General features: G+C 47.1%; 1 protein-coding gene across 1 annotated transcript; it reads left to right on the top strand.

Annotated features, from left to right (window-relative positions):
- Nucleotides 1-5735: 5735 nt before the first annotated feature.
- On the top strand, nt 5736-15902 carry LOC127605786 (myosin light chain kinase 3-like). Its single transcript, XM_052073561.1, has 13 exons — nt 5736-6406; nt 8584-8656; nt 8993-9320; nt 9403-9593; nt 9666-9771; nt 10626-10719; nt 10869-10978; nt 11066-11207; nt 11952-12022; nt 12107-12235; nt 12326-12557; nt 13475-13523; nt 13654-15902. Exons 1-12 carry the CDS (start codon nt 5867-5869, stop codon nt 13517-13519), a joined length of 2061 nt encoding a protein of 686 aa, XP_051929521.1. The 5' UTR covers nt 5736-5866; the 3' UTR covers nt 13520-13523; nt 13654-15902.
- Nucleotides 15903-17486: the final 1584 nt, after the last annotated feature.

Below are 17486 nucleotides of genomic sequence, written 5' to 3'. Positions count from 1 at the left end.
ATGATCCTCAAGTAACTACAGTTTTATTTTTTTTTTGGGGGGGGGGGTCTGAATGTGGAGACGGGATTCGGCTGCTGTTAAGTGCAGAGCTGTTGGCTGCTCCAGAAACGTGGAAATATCCTCCACTATTTGTCTTAACACCTTTAACAGAAATCCAAAGAACAATACAAACAATATCAAAGTGCTTCCTTGACTGGCTCAAAAATTTGACACATTTTAAAGTGGCCCTTTCATCCTTCCGTTTTTCAATATGCGACCCTCGAACGAAAGAGTTTGGACCGCTCTGCTGTAACGACTACATACACTAGATTTTACGACAGTAGTTGGACATGCCGTAAACAGCCGCTACCGAGTTACTAGGGCAACTCCTATGTTCACGCTCGCAGGGATATCATTGATATTTCCATTTACGATGGCTTGTATTGTTTCTGAGCGACAAGCAAAGCTTTTCTGATAGCTTGAAATACTTTGGATTACTTTCCGGCCGTCTCCTTCTGGCACCCGAAACCCGGAAGCACAAAAGCCCTGCACGAATGAAAAAAGTCCACTTGAGGGCGCTGTAGGACTGAAAAAAAATGTTTTGAGTGGGGGGGCCCCACTGAAACCCACGAGCACACGCACACGTGATTTCAAACACGGCGATGACTGAGGCAACATTACGTTTCATTTTTTTTCTTTTCTCTTTTAAACACATGTTTTCCTCTTGTTGTTCTGAGATATTAATTAGAATATATCCTCAAAAAGACTAATTGTTTTGGGTTGATGTTGCTACATTGAGGAAAATAAGGAATATATATTTTTTTGCATTTGTATGAATGGCTTTTTCTCAAGTCTTTCTTTACAGCATCATTGTGTTGCCAAATAGATAAAAGTATATTGCCTTCTTTTTAATCTATTCGCGAACAATTCCTCAGACTGTAAAATGTTACACACACACACACAGTTGGTTACTTATTATGTGGAGGGTGTTTGACTGTATATGTTCCATTTGCCCTTTCTGTGGGAAAGGAGGGTCCGAACCACTGCTTGATAAATATATTTTGGAGCAGGCACGCAAGTATAAAGTGCTGCGTCTGACGTTAAAGGATAGCAGGCATCTGATTTGCTTGACACCCTGAACTGAACACCACCTGTCCCGTTCCCGTCTCACAGACAGCGCCTTCTCCTTTTAGGCCGGACAGTGGGAGGTAGTGAGGAAGCCGGCGAGAGGGTGAGTGGGTAGTTGGGTGGGTGGGAACGAGAGGTAGGTGGGTGGGCTACCTCTTGTTCTTGACCGAGTCCGTTGTGCGCAAGACACATTTGGAATTCAGACACTTTTATTGCTCCTGGAAGCCTGCATTCAAGCCTCATGTCAGCAATTTATTGTCCGCCGCCTGCAGCTCAGGGCGGACATCCGAGAGTTCTGCAGTCCATGTAGGACGGCAGGTCCAGGAACTGGAAGCATTCCATCATGGAGACCTTCCTATGGGATAAAGATTTATGGCTATTAGGAAGCGTGTGCCTGGCGGCCACTTTCCTCACGTGGCGACGGCTGTGGAAATTATTTGCCATCAAAAAGAATCGGAGGACCCCCACAGCTGACGTACAGGTAAAAGAAACGGATCAGTTTCTACGGTGTCATCTGCGTTCACCGGCGAAACCACGTATGAGGTTCAGACGAGGGTTTCTTGCATTAAACATGGTGTGTCGTTGCACCGAGCTGGCCAAAGACTTACAAGGAGGTCTCAAAATGTGAGACCCACTGCAGGCCTGTCACAACCAGCTCAGAGGTGATAAAATGCATCACATGATCTTCTGCCAAGACGACATCTTGAGCGCTCAAAGCATTAATTTCGAGGGTCTCCACAGTGACTAGGCTGTTTCCCACAATAGGATTCGGGTGTGGCGAAAATCTCCAACAGCCGTTCCCTGATGATACGACCTCAAAGTGCTGGAGCATTGTCACCCATGAAGATGAGTTCAGGCCCGCGTTGTTCATGTAGCGGCACATTCACTGAAGAGTACCCGGAGAGAGACTGTATCAGGGATCTGTTCTAAGCCCCTTTCTCTTTGCAATAGTGAAGGATAGGCTGACAGAGGGGTGAAGACTGGGACCTCCACGGAGCATGATGTTTGTTTTAGAAACATTTAGAGACATTTAGAAAAGTGGAGGCATGCGCCGGAGAGGAGAGAAATGAAGATTAGCGGAAGACAGAATAGATTGTTAGAGGGGTGGAGAGGGAAAAGTGAGGCTACAAGGAAAATAAATGGTGAGGGTGGAGACAACACTCCAGATCAACCATGAGTGTGGTAAGGATGTGAAAAAGTGGATTTACGCAGGGTGGTGTTAGGTGATACATAGTCTCTGGTAGGAGGAAGCGGATCGCGGTGGATGTCGTTAGAAGGTTGATGTGGATGGAGCTGCTGGGAAAGGGAGCAAGAGGAAGATAGGCTCTTCTCTCTGGAAATGCACTCTTTGCACTTGACTCCCCCTGGGTTGTTGACTCGTGTCCGTTTTCGGTGGTTTGAATAACTCATTACCACCACAATGCTGATGCATCCTGAAAACGTTCGCAAGCAAGGCCTCAGAACACACCACAATTCAACCGTGCTTTGGGTCTATTAAATACTTTCATTCATTCATTCATCTTTTCATCTTCCTAACCGCTTGATCCTCACTAGGGTCGCGGGGGGTGCTGGAGCCCATCCCAGCCGTCTCCGGGCAGTAGGCGGGGGACACCCTGAATCGGTTGCCAGCCAATCGCAGGGCACACAGAGACGAACAACCATGCGTACTCACACTCACACCTAGGGACAATTTAGAGTGTTCAATCAGCCTGCCATGCATATTTTTGGAATGTGGGAGGAAACCGGAGTACCCGGAGAAAACCCACGCAGGCCCGGGGAGAACATGCAAACTCCACACAGGGAGGCCGGAGCTGGAATCGAACCCGGTACCTCTGCACTGTGAAGCCGACGTGCTAACCACTGGACTACCGGGCCCTATTAAATACTTATTAATGCTTATTGATCATTTGATGCCAAGAATTAAACGAGCTCATCCAGTTCTTCGAGAGAGCCTAATGAATTTTAATCAGTCGGACCTGTCAGCAGATCAAAAAATATCCTCGTGAGAATGGGGATGGGGATGGGGGGTGGAGGGACTTTGACATGTCAAGAAACTTAAGATGGCGGGATAATTTTGACCTATGTCCTGTACAAATAGCCAGCACATACAGTTCCTCGTCCGAAATATAGTGTCACTCACTACCACCCATTCAGTAATATTCCGAGGTGACAGACGGATTCATTTTGCTGTCATTCAAACGTATAAACTCAAATAAGATCCCAGTCGGTGTTTTGCTGCTCATTTGATTCCTTTCTGTGAAATTCTGTTGCGCCGCCGCCTCGTCACTCACATGATGTCACTTGTATAACTTTTTAATCCATTCCATACAATGAGGCTGAAAATGATTATTCTCACATTCTCCACTAGAAGGTGCTATCAGATTTATGAATGATTAATGCTGATTGTTTTACGCCAGTGAGTTCGATTGACGGCAGCTTGAACGCTCGGGCCGTTTCGCTGTAGTTGCCCATCTAATCTGTTCATAAAAACACTTATTGAGCTTCCACGAATCCGTGAATTGATGACCCCACATTATTCAGTGAGCAGTTGTCTTGTTTGTTTTTTTACATACTTAGGCAGTAAAGATTGATTATGGGAATAAAATAATAGCATTCATGCTATGTGAGCTAGCGAAACCTATTTATTTATGTCTGTATGTATTTTATGCAGTTCAGGTCGCTGCCATTATTTTTAGCTGTGTGGGTTTCACTGCACTACATGTTTGCACTCTGGTTGAGAGAGGAAAGTAATTTCATCTGTGCTGTATGTAGCCCCATAGAGCATATTTGACAATAAAACTAACTTGACTAAACTTATGTTCGTGGCTGTGCGTGTGTGTGTGTGCGTGTGTGTGTGTGTGTGTTCTTTTCGGCAGTCTTTTGTATCATGTGTCCAATTGGACATCAACAGCATGTCAAGTATTTTAGTTTTTACTGACATCTGGTGGTAGCAAAGCAGTACTCCACACAACCTTGAACGACAACTTCGGATGCGTACCCCATTACAAACTTATGCAGGTAGAGATAGAAGATTAAAAAAAAAATTAAAGCGAATTATTTTTCCAGGCTCCCAATTCCTGCGGTTGTGTTCAAAGACTTAAACGTATATCTTTGTGGCATTGCTAGTTAGAGTTCACATTCACCAGTTTGTGCGTTAATAATATAATGACATTGGATGCTCGACAGAGCTGGGTGTGCGTGTGAAGGTTTTTCGGCAGTAGGATTTTGTGGCGCGGCAAGGTCATCATTGATCCACAATCCTCCTTCAATCAGGCCCAGTTGTCATCCAGTTACACAACACTGACAGCTAGCAACAAACTCTCGAACTTGGGGAAGTTAGTCTGCGGCGGTCTATTTTAAAGTCCTAACGCATACTTGAGCACCTTATGCAATTTATTCACAGGCGGCGACTAATTACACCCGCGCGCTCATATCTACTTACACGATACGCACGTTCACTCACTTTCCCGATTTCGCACCTCGGATGTATTAAAGGACATTTTCAGTGTCCGTGGTGGAAAAAGTCGCCCGCTTATCAAAGGCCGCCGAGCCGCGGCGATACCGACTTGTCGTCAGTCGGCCGTGACACATTGCGTTATACTGATAAAATAAAAGCAGGAGCAGCCAGAGAGATTAAGCGAGTGTTACTTTCTTTCCATGACCACGTACCTGGCACAGAAAAAAATTATTCAAGGTTCAGCATGGCTTTGAGATGCTTCAATGGTCTCGTCTCATTTTGATATATGGTGTTGATATATGGGCGGTCGGCAAATTGCGAAAATCCGTTTGTTTGGGGTTTTTGTTTTTAATCAATTGTCAGCTCACCACTTGTCAGTACCGGGAACGCAAAAGACGGACGGATCAATTTTTTTTTTTTTTTTTTTTCCATTGCAGGCAGATGAGTGCCAGTTTCGGCATCAAGGGCTTTGTCACCTCTCGAATACTGAGAACTGGAAACGTTGTTGAGGCCAGTGTGTCTTCAAAAATTGTGTGAGTGCGCGTGTGTGTGTGTGAATTCGTCCCTTGTATTCTGCCACCACTAATGGTATAACCTCTCTGTATAAACAACTCTCAGGTTTCAGTGGAGAACATTTCAAAAGAAATGAGTTTTTCCAAAAACTCGTCGTCACAATACGACGCGTGACTTTCCTGCTTGAGAACTTGAATGATGGAAGGAAGCGTTTTTGGCTGAGAAATACGCTCCGAGTTGCCGATGGAGGTACTCACTTGCGCCCCCTAATGGCCTTTTTCTGTTCATGTACTTTGAACGTGCGGTGGATTCAGATTTCCATCGAGTTGTGTTCGCACGGAGGTGTTGTTTTTCGCCGCTCGTATTTGTTTGTTGGACTCGCGAGTACACTGCGCTGGCGTGTCGGTGCCGGATTCCCGAGATTCTAACACCTAAGCGAAGGGCTTTGAGGCATCTCAAATGCCAGGGAGCAATCCTCTCCAGCAACCCCCGGTCCCCCCCCCCACCCCTCCCCCATCGATCCCCGAGTGGCCACTCCAGCTATCACTGGCCACCCACTCCCTGACGTCCGCAGGGGGCCGCGCCTTCATTTGGAGGCGAGCCAGTGGCGCTCGTTAAAAGTCAACGGCCGAAGTGTCGTTTTGTGGGGGCAGCTCATTTTTCTTCCTCCATTGTCTTTTCTCTCGCTGAGAAGTGTCCACTCATTTTTTATGGCCTGTATGACTGACAGGAGCTCATCCATGAGTGCTTCTGTTTTCTTCCTTGGAAGACTTCAAACACAAATCAGTCATGAGCTCCAGCTTGGTCAACTCTTTAGCCAGAATGTATGATCCCAAACCGCTTCACGGTCAGAAGCCCGCTGGCCGAAAGCTCTCGCTCAACGGATTAGACAAGTGCCCGGCGGCTACTTGCGCTTCCCCCTGCCACCACGTCGCTTCGCTGCGCCGCATCGAGAGCCGCATCGACTCGTTGGCCTGCCAGATGGAGAGTTTGCTCGGCGTGCAGCAGGCCGTCCTGACCCGACTGGACGCTTTGTCCCGCGACGTGAGAGGGATGGAGCGAAGCCGGGCGTCGATGAGCGAGGAGGCCCCCCGCGATGCTGACGCCCGAGCGGGCGAGGTCTCCCAAGTCGCGCTGGTGTGCGGGCAGTTGTTGGGGGCGGCGGAGAGGGTCGGCGAGCAAATGGACAGTCAGGGCCGTAGGCTGGACGCGCTGGAAAAAGTGGCGGAGGGCACCCAGCAGGTGATCGGCTTCATCGGCGACGTGGTGAAGAGCTCCCGGCTGATGAGGCTTCTCTTTAAAAAGCCCGCCAGCCCTTTCAAACCCAAGGTGAGCCTCGGCCTCGTTGTATCGCAAAGGGGGGGGGGGCATTTGCGGCGCGGTCAATGCAAATATTCGGTCTTGAACGTCTGAGAGTGCCCTTGAAAATATTGCACTGCATTTTTTATAGCGGGTAACATTGCAGCAAAAACAACTGGCGTGGATTATTTATTTTTGTTAGCGAGTCCTTGTTTCTATTAATTATCTCGCAAGATTTCAGAAATGGGGGTAGCCCGGTAGTCCAGTGGTTAGCACGTGGGCTTCACAGTGCAGAGGTACCGGGTTCGATTCCAGCTCCGGCCTCCCTGTGTGGAGTTTGCATGTTCTCCCCGGGCCTGCGTGGCTTTTCTCCGGGTGCTCCGGTTTCCTCCCACATTCCAAAAACATGCGTGGCAGGCTGATTGAACGCTCTAAATTGTTGGTGTGAGTGCGAATGGTTGTTCGTCTCTGTGTGCCCTGCGGTTGGCTGGCAACCGGTTCAGGGTGTCCCCCGCCCACTGCCCGGAGACAGCTGGGATAGGCTCCAGCACCCCCCGCGACCCTAGTGAGGATCAAGCGGCTTGGAAGATGAATGAATGAATGATTTCAGAAATGGATGTTAGGGCAAAGGTATGGGGCAAAAAGTGCCGATTTTCAAGCATTTACACTGCCTATTCCATTTGTGTGCAGCATAACACCAATGTGCTGCGTCACCATCTTTGCTTTGAACTCCTGGCCCCCCCCGAGTTTGCGAGTTTATGTTCACTTTGCATTTCTATTTCTATCACTCTAGCGACTTATTTTGGGGCCTCACTACCTCATTTGGGATTCAGCGTTCTAATCCGTAGACCAAAATATGGCAATTGGGGCTGCTTTTGTTTGGAACGAAAAGAATCCACGGCGTTGCGATGGGGGAGCTTCGACTTTGAAGTAAAATGTTTGGAATGTTTGCCGAGCAACGCGGCTCCTTGCGCATCTATATTTAGTCGTATCGTTCCCCCGATTGGTCACTCTGATAGTTTGTCATGTTAAGTGGTTTCCCCCACTTGTCTGGCAGGGTGTAAATGATTCAACTCAGACTTCTTATCTGAGCCTAAAAATGTCGTTATCAGCGCTGGCTCTAGCGGAAGCGGATGGTGTCCGACTTGCGCTCTTTAAGAATATTGATGACGCACAGCAGGATTTCTTGTGATGTGAAACGACAGGAGCAGCAGGCAAATGTTATAAGGCCGGTCCTGGGCACGATTCTTGGGTGGACTTTGCATGTTCTCCTCGTGCTTGCGCTGGAGTCGTGGCGCAGTTCCTAGAGTCTCTCCAAAGCATTGACTGTTCATTTACATCCCAAAAGATTTTTTTTTAACTATTGTTTAAAGTTTTTGTAACGAGGGGTTTGGTCGCAAAAAAAATGCTTACATCTCTTATTTATTACATATGAGAATTTTAAATCTTGGTCGAGATTTTAGCAATTACATCTATGATTTGCTTTTGCGGGCCACATAAAATGAGGTAGCGGGCCAAATCTGGCCCCCGGGCCTGGAGTTTGACACCTGGTGTACAATATATATATATAAAGAATATATTCACAACTGGTTAGCACGTCGGCTTCACAATGCAGAGGCACCGGGTTCGATTCCAGCTCCGGCCTCCCTGTGTGGAGTTTGCATGTTCTCCCCGGGCCTGCGTGGGTTTTCTCCGGGTGCTCCGGTTTCCTCCCACATTCCAAAAACATGCCCGGCTGGCTGACTGAACGCTCTATGTTGTCCCCAATTGTGATTGTGAGCGCAAACGATTGTTCATCTATGTGTGCCCTGTGATTGGCTGGCGACCGGCTCAGGGTGTCCCCTCCCTACTGCCCGAAGACGGCCGGGATCGGCTGCGGCATGCCCGTGACCCTCCTGAGGAGAAGCGGATCAGAAAAGGGATGGATGGAACCTTCAACTTTTTCCATCTCATCTTGCCGCCCATGTCAAATTTTTCCGCCTTATTTATTTATTTCTTTTTGAAGTCATATTGCTGGCCGCTGAAAATTAATGGTGGGCCACAAACGGCCCCCGTGCCATAGTTTGGACGACTTATCACATGTATGTGCCGGGTGACAGACATTTCTGGAAAAATAGAAACTTAGATGTTGATGGGAGGACCGAGTTTAAGGTGATGGAGAGCATCAAGGTCGCTCACGCTCAATTGTGGTTTCTGCCTTCCAAAAGGGAAAAGACGACAAGGAGAAAGGAAAACTGAACCCGAAAGCCCAGAAGAAGAGGAGGTCCCTGGAAACTTCAGGTAGGCTCATCATTCACAAGCGGCATTTTGGAGACAAGTTGCCGATGGAAACGGCGACAGTTTTTTTCTTCTTTTTTTTAAAGTGCTACGGCTACTAAAATGATTATTTTTAATATTGTTAAAATTGTGAGCTGGGGACCGACTGGAGACTGACTCCAAAGTCGAGTGCGTTCAAGTAATCTAGCCGAGATTTCACGAAGGACTGGATTTGGATTTAATTGGATTTAATAACACAAACCAACGCATTCCATACGATCCTAAAAAAAGAATTTTGTCTCAAAATGATGTCAAACTGCACTGAGATGTGATTTGGTCTTTGTCTCTCTCTCTCTACAGAAGACACACTGAGCGGATCGGTTCTGCCAGAGCAGGTGGCGAAACTCAACCAGAAGAACATCGACCATTCTCATGGAAACAACAAAGCCGAGGACGGGGAAAACGGACGACATCTCGACTCGTCCGCCTTGATTCTGAACGATTCCAATAAGGAGAGTGAAGAGATCTTTGACGACTCGGGCCCTGACGAAGAGGTTGAATTCGACATCAATTCGGCGGATTTCAATCCAGAGAAGAGCGACGATGAGCGAGATGAACGGAGTAACTCGGAAGAAGCAGACGTTTCTTCCCAGACCGCCACGACGACTCCTATCGTTAAAACCGAGAGGTATTTATCGACGTCATTCATTTTTCGTCACGGCTTCCGCAAACAACGTCTATGAAGAAGTGACGTCGGCTTGCGTCGGCAGCTCTGACGACGTCGGTATCGACGCGGACGCCTGCGATCTTAAAAAGAGTCGCGTGGAAGGCGGTCAAGATCCGAATGCCGACGCAGTCGTGTTGGAGACGGAGACCACCGAACGCGCCGACTCGGATGCGGTCCGCGCGGAGGCCGAACGGGGAAACAACCAGCGGTCTGATGTGAAGGAATTCCTCATCGGTGAGAAGCGGACCAGTCCCGCGTTTCACGCTGAGTGTCAGCAAAAACTCGTTTTAATTGTCATCTTTTCAGACTCCAGTCCTCCGCCGTCGGCGCCTTTCGATCATCGCATCGTCACTCCCAAACCTCATCAAATTGCGGCCTACTACTCCATCAACAGAGACGAGGTCCTGGGAGGGTGAGCGATGCCGGACGCCGGAATTTGATTTTGCCTGAGCTTATTTTCATGTTGGGAGAACCCCCCCACCCCCACCCCCCCAGCGCTCAATCTTCCCTTTCAAACCCGAGATGAGTTTCATTCAATTTCTCAAATTGCTCACACAATTGGAATTCAGAGTACACAGCACCAATTAGTTCATTCATTCATTCATCTTCCGAGCCGCTTGATCCTCACCAGGGTCGCGGGGGGTGCTGGAGCCTATCCCAGCTGTCTACGGGCAGTAGGCGGGGGACACCCTGAATCGGTTGCCAGCCAATCACAGGGCACACAGAGACGAACAACCATCCACGCCCACACTCACACCGAGGGACAATTTAGAGTGTTCAATCAGCCTGCCATGCATGTTTTTGGAATGTGGGAGGAAACCGGAGCACCCGGAGAAAACCCACGCAGGCCCGGGGAGAACATGCAAACTCCACACAGGGAGGCCGGAGCTGGAATCGAACCCGGTACCTCTGCACTGTGAAGCCGACGTGCTAACCACTGGACTAACGGGCCGCCGCACCAATTAGTTATTATTATTATTATTATTTTTATTTTTTTACATGACTTGTTCACCATGTTTACATTCCAGGAGAAACAATGCATTTCCCTTCATAGTTCAGTTTAGAAATGTTGATTTTATAATATTCTACATTTGTCATCCTACTGAATCAAACTGTTTGAAAGGAATGGAAAAAAATATCCTCAGGCTTTTTTTATTTCAAACTGTCTATTTGAAAATGTTTGGGGGGGGAAAAAAAAAGGTTGCCGGTCTACGAACAGAGGTTGGTGACCCCTGACCTATCTAACGGTCTACTCACTTCCACCAGGGGACGTTTTGGCCAGGTCCACAAGTGTATCGAGAACTCATCCGGCCTAACGTTGGCCGCCAAGATCATTAAGGCCAGGAGCCAGAAGGAAAAGGTAAGATAAGATAAGATAAGATATCCTTTATTTGTCCCACACTGGGGAAATTTACAGCCTCCAGCAGCAAGAATGTAGGTAGAAAGAAGAAAAAACACACAAAGTACACAAAGTACTGCATACATACCGCTATTGCGTACATATTTCAGGACGTGGTGAGGAACGAGATCCAGGTGATGAACCAGCTCAATCACTGCAACCTCATCCAGCTCTACGCGGCCTTTGAGTCTCGTCACGACATCATTCTGGTCATGGAGTAGTAAGTCGGCGCTGCGCGATGGCTCTCACGCATCAACCCCCCCCCGATGCAAACCACGCTTTGTTCTTCTCTGTGCGTGCGCCTCAGCGTCGAGGGGGGCGAACTGTTTGACCGCATCATCGACGAGAACTGCAACCTGACTGAGTTTGACACGGTGCTGTTTATCCGGCAAATCTGCGAGGGACTGCAATACATGCACCGAATGTACATACTACATCTCGACCTCAAGGTAACTATTTGGAATCGTTTGTTACTTCGATGAAAACGGCATGAGGCCGCGTTGGTTATTTGGCGAGAAACTCGTTAAAGCATGCCGTTCTAATTTTTCAAAGCTCACCAGTGAGGCACATAGCGAACAAAGCGATAGACGTTTGGATGAAGAGGCGTTCAAAGACCGCCTCCGAAAATGTAAATTAATGATAGCTTTGATGGCACAAAGAAAATCGAAAATAATGCACCGAAACAGAATTTTTAAATGAACACTTTATTCATTATTTCAAACTTTCAAACAAATACAGACACGTCTCTCTCTGATAAGGTGCCTTCTCTTTCGCCTTGGGTTCGGGAGGCGTTCAAAGACCGCCTCCGAAAACGTAAATTAATGATAGCTTTGATGGCACAAAGAAAATCGCAAATAATGCACTGAAACAGAATTTTTAAATGAACACTTTATTCATTCTTTCAAACTCTCAAATACAGACACGTCTCTCTCCGATAAGGTGCCTTCTCTTTCGCCTTGGGCTCGAGAGGCATTCAAAGACCGCCTCCGAAAACGTAAATTAATGATAGCTTCGATGGCACAAAGAAAATTGAAAATAATGCACTAAAACAGAAAATCCAGCGAGGAAATCACAAATTAAATTCTCTGGGCGTGTTTTTTGATCTTTGCGGGGGGGGGGGGGTGGGAGAAGTGTTTTTTCTTTTTTTTTGTCTGGAGTCATTTCGACAGCATATGTTTCCTCTTGTTTTTCAGCCAGAGAACATTCTTTGTGTCAGCAGAGCAACAAACAAGATTAAAATAATCGATTTTGGTCTCGCCCGGAGGTAACATCTTTCTACACTGATTCATGACATTTTTTGTTTTTTTTAATCAAAAGATTTAAAACATTTCATGCGTGCCCCCAACAGGTATAAACCTCGAGAGAAGCTGAAGGTCAACTTCGGAACGCCCGAGTTTTTGGCCCCAGAAGTCATCAACTATGAGTTTGTTTCCTTCCCGACAGACATGTGGAGCCTCGGCGTCATCACTTACATGCTGTGAGTGCTCGGCGCCGACTTTTCTTCGGAGGGCTCCTTCTTCCGAGCCAATTCGCTCTGTCTTTCTTTTCCCTCCTTCGTTCCATTCAGACTCAGCGGCTTGTCTCCTTTCCTCGGGGATGACGACAACGAGACTCTCAACAACATCCTGGCCTGTCAGTGGAACTTTGAGGAGGAAGAGTTCACAGACGTTTCGGAAGAGGCCAAAGACTTCATCACACGTTTGCTGGTCAAGAGCAAAAGCTGGAGGATGAGCGCGACGGAAGCTCTCAGACACCCCTGGCTGGCAGACCAAAGGCTGCACTATCAGTTACATGTGAAGGTAGGAGTCAATTAGATGGTTTAGGTGGACATTTTGGGCAGATGCACCAGTTGCACACACACACACACACACACACACCAATTGAGTACCGAAACATCCGATGGAGGCTGCCAAATTCCCCAACCAAGTCTCAACGGTGTCTCTCGAGCACTTGAAAGCAACGTCCGTAGTATACAAAGTGCTGTACATGGATCAATTACCAGTTAAGAGGCGAGCTGCAGCATTATGGACCAACTGGAGAGGCTTCATGGAGGATTGGCTAACTCCGAAGTCAAGCGCGTTACAGTAATCCGGCCGATATGTGATGACGGAGAAATGAGTTTTCTCCGCAGGGTGTCCGGGCTCTCCCTTAGAGATAAGGTGAGAAGCTCGGTCATCCGGGAGGGGCTCCGAGTCGAGCCGCTTCTCCTCCATATCGAGAGAAGCCAGATGAGGTGGCTTGGGCATCTGATTCGGATGCCTCCTGAACGCCTCCCCGGTGAGGTGTTCCGGGCATGTCCCACCGGGAGGAGACCCAGAGGAAGACCCAGGACACGCTGGAGAGACTATGTCACCCAGCTTGCCTGGGAACGTCTTGGGATCCCCTGGGGAGAGCTGGAAGAAGTAGCTAGGGAGAGGGAAGTCTGGGCTTCCCTGCTAAAGCTGTTGCCCCCGCGACCCGGCCCCGGATAAGCGGTAGAAGATGGATGGATGGATGGATGGATGGATGTGATGAAGGCATGAATTTTGTCATGCCAAGTGATAGTAACGCAATCAAATCTTGGCCCGTTGACATTTGATCGCTAGCATTGGGTTACAAATAGCTGGGTCGCCCGGGTGCAGGCAACCTCGACCGCCGTAAAGACACACATGGCGTATACTGTACATGTTGCGGAATTCTAATTCAATGCACCCCCCCACCCCCCGTCTCATTGCAGAAAGACAAATGTCAGCCCACAGCACCGCCCTCGCCAGAGTCCTAGAGAGGTGAGGTCCATTTCTTGCTCTGCACATGACGACAATTGACAACAGTCGCTTTGTTTCCATTCCTTTTTTTTTTGAAGGTGCCGTTTCCTAACCCAAAAATAAATAAAAAGGAAGTCACTTTCCTCTGCAGAAACTCTGCGAGGCCGCCAGCAGGCCTTCGGACTATGTCGGGCCCCGGCGCCCAACACTGACTGGACCAATGCCGCTGTACCTGTATGGTTACGGAATCTCGACTCTCTGCTGAGCTTCCCCACCGCATTAGCTTGGTACAGTCGCTCGGGACAGCCGATCTGTCGTCGACTTCATTGAGACCGGAACAAGAAATGGGTCAATTTATCATTCGAGGTACAAAGTGTAAGAAGATAAAAGCGAAGTCGAAATACCGCACCGATATGACATGGGGGGGGGGGACCCTGTAGCCCAAAACGGAGCGCTCAAATGGATTTTATTGTCAGGAACGCATCGTATTTGGTAAAGAAATGTCAATATAACCCTTCCGGGGACAGCGGCGATCACGGTGGACATCTTATCATGTTGTCACGTTCAAGTACTCCCCAAAAAAATGGACTCCTTAGCAACGGCTGTGTGTACCGGTAATTCCCAGAAATAATCAACCCCCACTTTTTTTTTCCCATAACATGACATGCCAAATTTTCGTAGCCATATACAAACAAGATCTTGTTAAAAAAAAACACTTTTGGTTCTAAAAAAAAAAACTTTCAGCGTTTGCCCAGCATTTGTTTACTCCACCAGGGATTGCATTACTGCCTCCTGGTGGTCCACACGTGTAATGACAACTTTTGAAATTAAATCTAAGGCTGAAGGAAACCCCCAAAACTTTGTGCTGACACCAGACTTATTTTTTTCTTTTTTTGAATGCATAGCAGCAGCTGCTTAGGTTGGTTGATTTTTGGACTTTGGGTGTGATGAAGATGTCACCGCACAATTTTTCGAAATTGCTCAAAAATCAGAGCAATTCCAAGCGGGCACTGATCGTGACTTCTTTTTCCGGTGTTTGAATCACAACTGTGATAATGGATCATTTTCACATGGTCAACGAAACGCGGCCGCCCGACTTGCGATCGGTTTTGCGTCGGAGGGTCACACCGGATGTATCATTCAGGATTTTAATTGCAGCGACAAAATGAACGCGGACGGATGATGACAGATTGTTTTAGATTCCGCCACGTTCGATAGACAAAAAATGATTTACTGTCTTTTTGCATGCATGGCACTTTTTTTTTCCCCCCTCCAACCCTTAGTTACAAAATAACTTATTACTTCCTGTCCATCAACAGTTATATTTTGGAGAAGACATGTTACTTTCTTTTATGTTCAAGTCTTATTTTGTGAATAACTTTGAACACATCGATCTTGTTGAACACGTCGTTTTGTACATTACACGTATTGCACAAAAATCTCTCAATGTCAGATCGCACACGTACGCTACTTTTCTTGCCATTTCCTTTCACGCCGCTGGATGCCCTTTGCTTTGACAGTCTGGAGTAGGCAGCCCCCCCATTCTCACCTTCCATGAAGGCGTAACACAAACTACACAAAACTACCTATAAATGTTTCATGTTGCTGACTGCTGTTGATTTTGATGTCGGTTTCTTTACTGCTTTCGACACCAGGCTGTACTTGAAGCGCCCTGGTTTCTCTCATTTCTGCACATTTAGTGAGAGGTTGGTTAAAATGGAGGAGTCCAACCTCGAGATTCTGTGCCGCGTAGATTTTGGCCAGGTCAACAGTCTTGACCGGAATGCAATCAGTGGAAAGGCAGCGGCTGCCCTTCATTCTTGTTATTCGATCTTTTGATTCAGGCTTGGCATGTTTCTTATTGGGGGGGTGGACATGCCACCTCCTCGGTCATGTCTCTTTCTGTTATCATGTTTTGCTTGGCTTGTGGAGATTGTTGACCATCGCATCTTTATGTGAGAGGACTGTATGTGAGAGGACGGTTCCACTGTGAACTGTGAAAGCTTTTGACATTGAGAATGGTTGTTTCATGTTACAACAATTGTTTTGTGTAATTATATGAATGAAAATAGAAACTGTATAAATGAAAGCACAAATAAAGTACACTGATGTAGTCGTGTTGTGGATTGATATACGGAAATCGACGCAAGAGGTCTCTTGGGAGATCACCGATGAGTGGAAAGCTGCTGTCCACATCAAATTATACGTAACTCTGAACCGGAAACGATCTTTCCACACAATTTGAAAAGATTTAAAAGAAAAACATCAATATAAACTTTATATGGAAACGAGTACACATTCATTTAAAAAATGCTAAAACAACAGCGGGGCCAGTAGTTCGGACTGCATTGCACAAATCAATCCACAAGGCGTCACTGTTGTTTCGGTTGTTGAACGACAGGGGCGGAATGACACTTCTTTCAGTTTAGTACAGGCATGTCCAGCTCCAAATTTGAAAAGATTTAAAAGAAAATCATCAATATAAACTTTATATGGAAACGAGTACACATTCATTAAAAAAAATGCTAAAACAACAGCGGGGCCGGTAGTTCGGACTGCATTGCACAAATCAATCCACAAGGCGTCACTGTTGGTTCGGTTGTTGTACGACAGGGGCGGAATGACACTTCTTTCAGTTTAGTACAGGCATGTCCAGCTCCGGGCCTGAAGGGCCACTGTCCTTTTGAGCTGCTCAGTGGGAGGGGGAACCGTTATCGTTGGAAAGCATACAGATCATACGAAACCAGGGGTGTCCAAAGTTGGTCCTCAAGGGGGCGCTGTCCTGCCTAGTTTCCATCTCTCCCGGCTGCAACACACCTGATTCAGATGATCAGCCCATCAGCAATAGAAGAATCCTGATTATTTAAATCAGGTGTGTTGCTCCTGGGAGAGCTGGAAAATAGGCAGGACAGCGGCCCCTTGAGGACCAACTTTGGACACCCCTGGTTTCGTAGGATCTGTATGCTTTCCAACGATAACGGTTCCCCCTCCCACTGAGCAGCTCGAAACGAGGGAAGCAAAGTCGTTTTATAGTACAAGTGCATCCAAATAACATTACGAAAATAATATTTGAGCGTGAGCTCGGGTGGGCGTCACCAGCCCGTCAATCAAGAGAAGATGTGAAAAGGCACACGGGCTCTCCACTTGGACTCTTCTGCTGTGAAACCAAATCTGGCACCTGCTTGACTATAACTCACATGCTGCCACATATAAAAGTAAGTAACTTTAAAAATACACGTACAGTATGAAACTGCAATGTCAATCAGTACTGCTCATACCAAGAAAAATACGCCCCTCTTTACCCAGATAAAGTTTCACCATGACAGTTTATACCGTCAGACTCAAATAAACATCTTCGAATACACAGTGATGCACTTCAACTCGAATCCAATGACGAGAAGAAGAAAGGTCCAGAGGAAGGAAAAAAAAAGATGTAGCATACCTTAAGGCATGATGGAAGTTGATATGCTTGAATTGCTTCCGCGGGCCACATAAAATGATGTGGCGGGCCAGATCTGGCCCCAGGGCCTTGACTTTGACACCCGTGCTCTAACTGATTATTATTCAAACACCTTTGTTGATCAAATATGAAATGTAATCCTTTGCGGTCCTAAAATGGAGCACATAAGGCTCTTTATTATCCCCGTTGTAAACTTTTATTTTATTTTATGATCGTTCTGCCACTCCTCACCCTTCCCTTGAGTATTTGAAATGAAAGTGCTTTCTTTTTTATGCAACCTTGCGGCCGGACTCTGGTCGTTGCTTGAAGCCTTGCCCAGTTTAGGTGCAAAGATCATGGACAAGAACCTCGGTGTCCATGTGCATCGATAACGGCTTTGGACACATTTCCAAAAAAATAGGTGGAAAACAAAAGATAAAGGTTGTGTTCATTTCACACCGGAATGATGTGAATCACACATGCAGTTAAAAAGAACATGTTTTACATGTTGCCTTGAAAACAACGCGAGGGATGTAAAGCGCGTT

Source organism: Hippocampus zosterae, chromosome 8 (genome assembly GCF_025434085.1).
Source record: "Hippocampus zosterae strain Florida chromosome 8, ASM2543408v3, whole genome shotgun sequence".
In the NCBI taxonomy this organism is placed as follows: Eukaryota; Metazoa; Chordata; class Actinopteri; order Syngnathiformes; family Syngnathidae; genus Hippocampus; species Hippocampus zosterae.
The sequence above is the reverse complement of the archived record's forward strand: the minus strand, read 5'-3'. Positions and strand labels throughout refer to the sequence as shown.